The 10,409-nt window shown below is 43.6% G+C and overlaps 1 protein-coding gene across 1 annotated transcript; it reads right to left on the bottom strand.

Moving 5' to 3' along the window:
- Positions 1–4,222: 4,222 nt before the first annotated feature.
- On the bottom strand, positions 4,223–9,935 carry LOC147620453 (uncharacterized). Its single transcript, XM_086824675.1, has 3 exons — positions 9,837–9,935; positions 9,559–9,670; positions 4,223–9,460 (listed from the first exon to the last, which is right to left on the bottom strand). The coding sequence occupies exon 3, from the start codon at positions 9,236–9,238 to the stop codon at positions 4,595–4,597; it is 4,644 nt and encodes a 1,547-aa protein (XP_086680801.1). The 5' UTR covers positions 9,239–9,460; positions 9,559–9,670; positions 9,837–9,935; the 3' UTR covers positions 4,223–4,594.
- Between the last annotated feature and the right edge of the window lie 474 nt (positions 9,936–10,409).

Here is a 10,409-nt window from a genome sequence, read left to right as displayed (position 1 = left end):
GAGAGAGAGGATATCCAACAAAAGTTCCCTCCACCAAGCTCCCTCATCAGTGACCATCCTCGAGGAGAATGTCTTAAAAATAAAAACAAAAAATGATTCACATGCTCCTAAAAACCCCAAAAGAACTAAATATACAAAAACTGATAAGGTTAAGGCACCTCAAGAAATAGGAAAGAGACCCAGCTTCAAAAGAGGTAAAGGCTACACAAAATGCTAAAGCATCTACCTCCAAAGTTGTCCATAAAAAGCCACAAACCCCATATGTGTAGTAACAAGTGTCTAAAAGAAAGTTTTTTCTCTTCGATCCACGGAGAATCAGAAGATGAAATAAAGTCCAACACCTCATTTACTATCCCTAACGGTCTAATTGAGGCACTAAAACCTAACCCACCATCCCAAGCTGAGAACCACGTCCTTGTATCATTGTGTTGACAAGGATGCATGTGTCCATGCCTTCCATGAAAGGTTGTTGAGGTTGACTTTTGGGGAGCGGTCTTCATCTTCACTGGCAAGGTTTCGGATCTCCATAATGATTTGAGGGGGTGGTCGGCAAGGTGAGAGGAGTGTTAAGTGTTAGGGTTGCCTAAGGTGATGGCCTCCTATAATTGGTTGTGCTTGTAATTGGGTGATTAAACTTGGAATATTGATAGTTCAGGGTATTCTCATCCATCAACGGTACAGTAACCATCCCCTGTGAGGAAGCTTGAGTGTTTCAATTCTTTAAACAATGACAGCAATCCATCCCCTCTCCATTATAATGCTATCTGTCATTATACCTTTAAGGATATGCTTGCAAAAGATGCAAGCATAGCTCCTATATAAAATTTTGATTTCAAAAAATCGACTGTCATGGATTGGGAAATGTTTACTGCCGCTACAGAGGATGCTCTCTTTCATTATACCTTTAGGGATAGACTTGCAAGCTGCAAACTTAGTTCCTATGTAAAATTCTACTTTAAAATAATCGACAGTGGTCATGGATTGGGAATTTTTTACCACAATGATGGTAGTTGTGGATGGTGCGATGGAGTGGGTAGCATAATAAGGTCCATGTCTCCCAAGACAAAACATTATGACTAGCGGAGTGTCAATCAAGGCTGTAGCTAAGTGGTCTTTCTAGAGGAACTCTAACTCCACTATTGGTTAAGTTTCAGTTGCCTTTAGCATTAAACATTGCATCTTGCAAGATTCCTAATGGTTTGCATATGTTCCCATCAATAAGGTTAACCACAAGGCATGTGATTGTGAGTGGTGGACTTCCCCATGCCGCCAACAAGTAATCCTTGGTGTTTATACTCACCATCTAGGATTCTAGAGACTGTTGTTCCCTTATAAATGATAGCTAACACGAAGTTCATTTAGTCGCTTTCAAATTAGTTTTTGAGCTTGATCATGGGCACTTTCAGATGTCATTTGGTCTTGGGTATAGCGGAGAAGGGCATGTGATAGTGACATCCGTGCTTAGGCGATCCAAAGTTGAATGCTTCTTCTCTCTCTTAATGTGATTCTCGAGAAGAGGGTGAGAAATCCCTATATAAGGAGCCCTCTTACTCACTTGTAAGGAATTTTAAGATATATTAGATATGTTGTGACACATAGTAGCATATTAGCATATTGAGCCAAAGTGTTTCCCTAGATGTTAGAGCTATCCTCACTCTTGTAGCTTATTGCTTTCCTACTTGATGTGTATTAGTAATGGAATTTTGGTTTCCTTGGGTCTTGATGGTGGTGATGTTTTAATTTAGTAAGCTTGTCTACATACATATATGTGAAATGACTCATGCTTGTGTTTATGTTCTCTCTTATTATGTCTCCTCATTACCTCTTCTAGCATGTGTCTAATTGATGCTTGTTCCTCACTTCTCATTATACTTCTAGCATTGTGTTTATGTTCTCTCTTATTATGTCTCCTCATTACCTCTTCTAGCATGTGTCTAATTGATGCTTGTTCCTCACTTCTCATTATACTTCAACAATTGTGCACCCAACAAGGTGAAAAATGAGAAGCCCTAGCATTTAAATGGGTCAGAATGTATAGGTCCAAGAGTGGAGCATGTGCAAAGAGAGAGATGAAGGTTCAAACCATGAGATGATGAGTCAATGCAAAGAGATAGAGAGGTAGCGAGAGTAAGAGGGAGATAGAGATATAATAGAAAACAAGAGAGAAAGATTTCACAACTCAAATGATTCTCATTGTAATAGAACCACCTAAGTGCATGCTTTAATAGTCATCAAGCCTTATCTTTTGATCAAAACCAATTGTTCACACCCAAAGAGGGTGTTCATACAAAAGAAGATAGTGATGCCAACACCTCAACTCTTATGTCGATCCTAATATAAGAGCTTAACTACTATTAACCACTATGACAACCTACATCAAGGCAACCCTCCCTTGCTAAGTACGGGTAAAAAGGGAATGATATTCATTATAAAAAATGGAAATACACAAAATATTTAATTCAATTTTTGGGAGACTTTCTCGAGCAAAGAACTCATAAGATGAATTTGAAGGCCCAATCATAATCTTCCTCATTGAGGGAAATATTCACCATTGCCGGTATAATGATGAATTAGAAGGCCCAATCATATGCTTCCTCATTCACCATTGTCGGGTACTGTGAATGCCTTGTCTTTTGGTTCATGATCTTCTTCTTCTTTAATTACTAAGTTTCAATGCTATTTTTCCAATTACTTTGCCATCATTTTGAAGCATCTTTCTTCTATGTGACCAAGCTTCTTGCAGTAACTACACATGTTTGTCTTGCTCCCTAAAAAAGTAGCTGAAAAGACATTGGTACTACACAGACAAAGTTATGGAAATCAAATGATAATGAACGGTCTTCTTCTATTATCATTGAAAGTATGTCATCAAAGGGTGCCTCTAGCCACTCTCAAAAATGTCAAAATCTTTGAAAACTTGGGGATTTCTTCAATGTGATAGAAGAACATCCTTCTTGGAGTCATGAGCTATGAGTCTGAAGACATGGACCATGAGCTTAGAGACATGAGATGTGAATCTGGAGGCGTGAGCCAATAGATGTGAATCTAAAGGTAGGTAAACCTAATATCATACTAGGCAATAACAGCCTTGAAGACTTATAATAATTACATACCTACTCGTGTCCTTTGAAGATTTTCGTGTCATATAATATCTATAATTTCCAAGGAAATTTCTTATCTTTTGTAATTATTGGGATATTAACTCTGATTATTTGACCAATAGTTACTCACCAATCCTATCATAGGCCTATTTTATAAAAAAATCCGTGCCTAGGTGGCCTATTTCATAAAAATCAAATTTATGAGCCTAGTTCATACAAAAGAGGTGTGAGTCTACAAATGTGATTCTACTGGCATAAGCCTACTACATCCATGAATCTATAGGTGTGAGCCTAGAGATGTGAGCCCACAAGTGTAGCAAAATTAACTATCCCACTCTAATCCACATTGAATGGAGCTTTAAGCTTATTTTTTGAGATTGGATTCCACTCCTAATCACAATTGCTAAGCTATTCAATTGGTCAATCGTTAAGATCTACATTATCAGTGTGTTCGTGTGTGTGTGTGTGTGTGTGTGTGTGTGGCCTTGTAAGGTAAGAGATTGCATGGAGTGGGAAAAATAGCCAGGTGGATAAGGCACCAACCTCTCCCCTTCCTCCTTCCAGACATGGGTCCAGTTCTCACCCACCACCCCCCTCCCTCACTCCACAAAAAGGAATGAAAAAGGGGGTGTGTGTTCCTCCTAGCACCACCCCATTAAAATAAAAATTAAAGAGAGAGAGAGAGAGAGAGAGAGAGAGAGAGAGAGAGAGAGTACCAATTCAGCCATTGCCAGCTCCGAAAATTGGCCCTTGTGATCAAGATTAGGGAAAAGACACATTCTCTTTATCATGGAGCCTGCTCAACTTCAATAAAATCCGGCTCATCCGGAGAGGAGAAGGAAAAATGTCACCTCCAATTTTTCAAAAAATATTAGTAATTAGATGAAAGTATGCAGAAAATGCTCATTCAAAATTACCTTTTCCTCTTCAACCCATGGTGAGAAGGATTCATGCTAGGTTCACTCAATTTTTTTTCCAGAATAGTGCTTGTGATCCGCTTGGAAGACGAGAGAGGAAGACAAGAAATTGAAGCAAAAGGGGACTTATCATTCTACGTAAAATTACGAAAACTAATCATATATCTGTTTGCATACATAGGTGGGTGAACCTAATGAGAAAGAAACATCATTTCTAGATAAAAGCACATCCAGAAGCCATGTTTTCCTAGGGACTTTACCTTTTTGTGTTACCTTCACATTCTTGTGATGGCTATGTCTACTGATGAAAGGCAGCACAGTAACATAAGATTGAGGCTCTAGAGAGCCAACCTAACTACTACCCAGGTACCTGACTTTGCACACAAGATCTCTTTTTATCAACACTCTATGTAGTCTCACAACATGGTATATATATCCTCCATGTACTCTCATCACATGGTATGTATCCTATACTATGTAGTTGAATTCCTGAAACAACAGGCAGGGTGCCTAATTGGCAGTCTCAAGGCAAGAAACCCCCCTCACACCAGCTCTTTCCAACTTTTAGTAGATGGATCATACCTTTTGAGGTTTCTTCTTGTTCATGCAAGCATGGTGATGCTCACAGTATCTAAAGCCAGGCTTAGCATGTCTCGAACATTGCCATTTCCTTCCATCTTTCCTGGCACACCGTCCCACACCCTGCACCTCCAAGTCAGGGCGGGCACCCTGGGAGCAGTCACGAGTCATATGAGTTTGCTGTGGGCACTGCTCCCTGGCATGACCCACATAGCTTCTTTTACTAGGGCTTCTCTTTCCTTTCAGCAGAGGAGACCCTCCAGCATGGTTCGCAACAACCTTCTTCTCTAGTGTTGTCTGTAAAACAAACTTCTGCTGCCTTCTGGCTACTGCCCTACCTCTCGCTTGAGGACCAGGCCTGCATAGCAGCGGAGAGCATTGACACAGCTTTCCATCAGTCCTGCAATGCCCTTCCAGCTTCTGCCGATCCTTACCATGTTCATCTTCAGGTTTAGCATTCAACGCTGTTGAAGTCCCCGTTGAAGTTAAGGCTTTTCCTGCTCGCTTCATGTGTCTTGCTTCTGCACAACAACTATATTGAGTCAGTCGAGTCCTGTCACAATTGGACACTGACCTCTGCAGAATCTGCTGTAGACTTGCATGCTCATACCGCTGACTGCTCCCCTTCCTTCTACAGTTTGCAGTCCCGGGACCTGCTACTGTACCCATCCCTAAAGCTGGCACTTCTCGCTTCACCTCTACACCTATTGTTAGCTTTTCAATGCCAATGTCCTTACTTCTTTTCTTTGATCTGGATGGTAGCTTGTGACTATGCCTTGACACATGAACGTCCTGTGCATTTCCCTTTGCAGGCTTGTCTGCCCCTGCCACATCTTGTTTCTGTCTGGTCCGCTTGCCACGATGGGCTGCAGCAGCATTTAAGGTCCATGCTTGAGACACCTGCAGCACTTGCTTTGAATTTCTTACTGCTGCAAAGTGTCCAGCCCCTCCACTTGCCTTCATTCTTCCCATGTGGCACCGTTTCATATGGTGCTCACAGTAGATAGATCCTGGCACACTTTGCCTGGAGCATTGCCAATACTTGCCATCATTCCTGTGACATCGCTCTAGCTTGAGCTCCTTCTCTTCTTCAGAATGTTGCCCGCTTTGATCTGAGCAGCCATCAGCCATAGTTTGAGACTTTCTTACCTTGTCAGATTTCTGGGATATGTGGCCTTGGTTGTCAGTACATGGTAATTTCGCTGGTGACTGACCCTTTCCTATTGTCTCTCTTTGGCACTGATAATGGTGAAGGCCTGTTGCAGTATCACCACCAAAGCACTGTGTTCTGTCTGTCTTGTGATGTTGTTCATGTTTACTTGAGTAAGCAGAGCGGCCAGCAGCATGACCAGTCAGCTGATCTGAGCATCCTCCTGATGTTACTAGGTTTTGGCGAGCCCTCACATAAAGCCTTCTCTTATTTCCGTGATTCTCAATCTCATGTCCACCATTTTCAGCAACCATCTTAGACATTTTCTTCCCAACAGGGGTTTGATTTTTTGTAATTCTGATGTCTGTACAGGATGATATTCCTGGGGACTGATCTGCTCTGGTCTTGCTCTGGCCCCGGCTATGGTGTCCACGGTACGAAAGGCCTGTAGTGGCATCATTGGAACACCCCCGGTGCTTTCCATCTGTCTTGTGGCATTGTTCAAGCTTTTGCTCATCTACAGTACATGCTAGGTCGTTAGGAGAGCCAGCAACATCAGGCATAAACATCTTAGGACTTTTATGTTGAACAGCCTCAATATTGTGTTCCTCCTTATTGTCTCTTTTGGAACTCCTCAAAACAAACCTGCGACCGGGGAGCTCTTTAAAATCAGGGCATCTTCTGAGGGCCACCTTGACCTGTACTGCTCGTGGCTGCCTTGAGGTGAAGAGGTTTGAATGGCCCTGTTTGAGCAACTTCTTCAAAGCCTCACAGACAGTCACACCATGGCTTCCAGATTCCAAGAGCATGAGACATAAAGCTGCTGACAAGGGTGAATTTACCTGGGAAATGCTTGCAACTCTATGCATAGCATAACCAGAAACTCTACGCCTTTTATACCTCGGTTCCCTACCCGCTGCACACTGCTTCCTTTGATGGCATAAATCTGCTGACAAGGGTGAATCTGCCTGGGCAATTCTTGCAACTCGATGCATAGCATAACCTGAAACTCTCCGCCTTTTATACCCCGGTTCCCAGAAGGCTGCACACCACTTCCTTTTATGGCCTGCTTGGACACCCTGATATTTTGTTTTTTTCTTTTCCCACCTTATCCTGCCAACTGCTTTCATGATGGCTATTCTTCGTTTACATATGACCTCAGCAAAACTGTGGGCAACACAGCCAACTCCTCCATGCTCTGAGGTGACCATCTGCATAGACCCAGGGCAGGCCTGAGCTTTGAGAATCTCAGGCTCATCAACATCATTGCTGCACTTGGAGGTCCTGGTTTCTAAAACCGCACTTCTGCTGTTAGAAGATGAAGGGCCATCAGAATGCAGCACATGAATCAACTCATCAGATTCATCAGCTGGATGCTCAGCCTCAGTTTGTCCTTGCATCCAGGCATTTCTAGAGGCATCTGACGATAAACAATTAAATGAAGTCATCATAGGATTATCAGGAATTGTGAAAAGGCTTGTCATGCCATCAATGCTGCTGTAATTGGCACTCCCAAAGAGAGGGCTTCCATTGTCAATACCTGAAAGACCATTAAAATGTGCCTCATGAACCAACTCACCAGATTCATAAGCCTGTCCGGAAGTTGTGGAGGTGTCTGATGATGCAGATGTCAAACTCGGCATTGCAAAGTGGGCAGAATTTGTTGTGTCACGGCAACCCAGAGAAATAGAGTGTAAAAGCTTATCATCTGTCAGCATGGATGCTATGGGTTCAAATCTTAGGTTGTCCTCTTTGGAAGGGATCCCCAGAGTTCTAGCCCAGAAGTCTGCAGGATGCCGAAGTCCAAGCTCCTCATGAAACTGGGGACTAGAAGCACGTGTGGAGTAAAGCCCTTCTGTAGCAGGAGCAGCAGGATTGAAATAGTACTGCAATGCTTCGGTAGTGTTTTCATTGTCAAGTTCATCAGTTGGGTAGCCCATTTGCAACATTCTTGCAAGCTCACTTTCCTGTCTGGGTTCATCTATCAAAGCAAATGGGTCTGATAGAGTTGAAAGAGAAGTGGGAATAAAATGGTACTGTTTGTGTTCATCCACGGCCAAAGGTGGAATGCCCATTTCCATGCTCAGGCCAGTCTGTCTGCATTCATTTATCCACACAGGTGGATTGTCCTCTCTATGCGTGACCATTCTTCCCAAAGGTGGAATGCCCATTTCCGTGCTCGGGCCAGTCTGTCTGCATTCATTTATCCACACAGGTGGATTGTCCTCTTTATGCATAACCATTCTTCCCATATTCAAAAGTGGTTTTCCCGTTTTCCTGCTCATTGCAACCTGTTTGAGAGCATCCGTTGACGAAAATGGGCTGTTTTTTTGCATCATCCATCCCATACAAACATCTGCAGAAGTAGACGGACAAGTAGGAATGAAATGATGTTTGGGCTCATCCGAAACCAGAGATGGGTTGCTGATTTGCATGTTTGTCGGACCCTCTTTGGGTTCATCCATAGACAGAGATGGGTAATCTACAGACTGGTTGTCCTCCTTATGCATAACACTGGGCTTGCCCATTTGCATGAGCATTGCCATCTGTTTGAATTGATCAATAATAACAGATGGGTTGTTTTCCTTATCCTCCTTGTGCAAACAACTAGCCATGAAAGCATTGCCCTTCTGCATAATCCTTGTGATCGGTTTGGATTCATGTACAGAAACAGATAGGCTGTCTTCCTTGTGCACAATACTGTCTATAGAAGGGTTGCCCACCTTGGATTCATCCGTAGAAATGGATGGGTTGTCCTCCTTGTGCACAATACTACTCATGGATGGGTTTCCCAATTGCATGATCGTTGCAATCTGTCTGGGTTTATCCATGGAAACAGATGGATCATCCTCCATAGATGGGCTGCCCGGCTGAATTAGCGACGTATTCTGGGGCAAGTCATCTGCAGAAACAAATGGATTGTCCTTGTGCACAATACTAGCCATGGATGGGTTGCCCAATTGCATGATCGTTGCAGTCTGGTCAGGTTTATGCATAGACTTAGGTGGGCTGTGCGCCATAGATGGGTTGCCCAGTTGCATGATCAATGCATTCTGGGGAGAGTCATCCACAGTAAGAGATGGGCTGTCCTCCACAGATGGGTTGTTTGCTTGCAAGGCCATTTCAATGTGTGTAGATTCATCCGTAGTAGAAACGGAAGGTTTGTCCTTGCCCATTATACTTGTTCCCACTTCTGGGCGAGAAGTCTGCCATGCAGTAAAGGGGCTGTGCAGTGAATGCCGCAGAGAAGGAAAAGCTACTCGAATTATGGGTAGAAGGGCTGCCCGATCTTCAATGGGTATAGACTCCAGAAGTTCATGGTCTTCGATCTCGTTGAAAGAGCCAAGGGAAGGCCCAGGTTGAAAGTACTTGTATAGGGCGCCTGCAGGGGCGGAGCTGGGCGGGCATGGCGGAGAGCGCTTGTGGGCGAACGTAGACAGAGGAGACGGGTGCCAGACAACGCCGGAAGAGGAAAGCCCGATCGTATCCATTTTCTGAAGTTCAACCTATCAATGTAGGTTTAAATTCTGTCCCGGAATGGGCGTTGTTGCCGTCGATTTTCTACCGTTCATCTCATGCCGAAACCCTTGCCGTTCCGTCAGTCAGGTTACGAACTTGTTGGTGGGCGACGGACGGAAATGTAGGAAAAGACCCACGAACGTACTTGACGAGGTTCCCACGAATGCACGAGTGGCGACGGTCTCCGTCGGTGTCTGCAAAATCGTCCGAAATATTTCCGTCATTATCAGGAAATCCGGCGAACAGAAACAACAGACTACTGCAGTAGATGGGAGGAAGGAAGGCGACTGACCCGGACAAGGTTAATTGATTAGCTCAACGTTGACAGGACCGGTGTCGGAAGGGCAGAGAATTGACACAGACGTCGCGAGTCTGTCGGTCAGAAAATTGTCGGAGCCCTTCATCTGCATCAAAGACCCACCACTGTCAGAAGAGCGTAGGTTCTAAATCATATGCAGACCCATCAACCAGATAGGAAACCTAGACTCTTCTGCTGCAGAGAAGTCGTCATCATCAACAAGCAAAGCGCCGGCACTTTCTGCATAAACACCAGCGATAGACTCTTCTCACCTGGTTCATCATCAAACACAACTCGATTCGGCAAGCTCACAAGGTGGCCACCCTAAAGAGACGACCGGCTCACACATGCCACCATCTTCCCCCCACTCCTTGAACCATAAATTTCATAATTCTTTTGTAATTCATGGTGTTGTACTTCCAATAGCCTCCACTATGTAAAGAGAATGATTGGAGGGGAGCTCCATAAATAAGGCATATGTATAATAAGGCTTATATGCACCAATATATATAGAGAATTATTGAAGGCCAAAATATATAGACAGATTTTGAGATTACATGACTAGACTATGTCTCACACACACAATCTCACATGACTACACTATGTCACATACAACCTTTATCTCACATGTGGAGATTACATGACTAGACTATGTCACACACAACCTACTTCTCACATCACACCCAATTTCCCATGGTTCGCTCAAGCATTTCATTTGATGTTGTATAGCTTGCGACACCTACAAAATTCCATGGAACTACAAAGATTCGAGCTCACGACCTCCAGCACATCTCGAACGCACTACAAAAACAATATCGAGCAACCCATCTTCACGCAATCCACAT

The sequence above is a fragment of the Cibotium barometz genome, chromosome 31 (assembly GCF_041138505.1).
Source record: "Cibotium barometz isolate CiBa-2024 chromosome 31, ASM4113850v1, whole genome shotgun sequence".
In the NCBI taxonomy this organism is placed as follows: Eukaryota; Viridiplantae; Streptophyta; class Polypodiopsida; order Cyatheales; family Cibotiaceae; genus Cibotium; species Cibotium barometz.
Note: the sequence above shows the minus strand (reverse complement) of the source record. Positions and strands in the feature narration are given on the sequence as shown.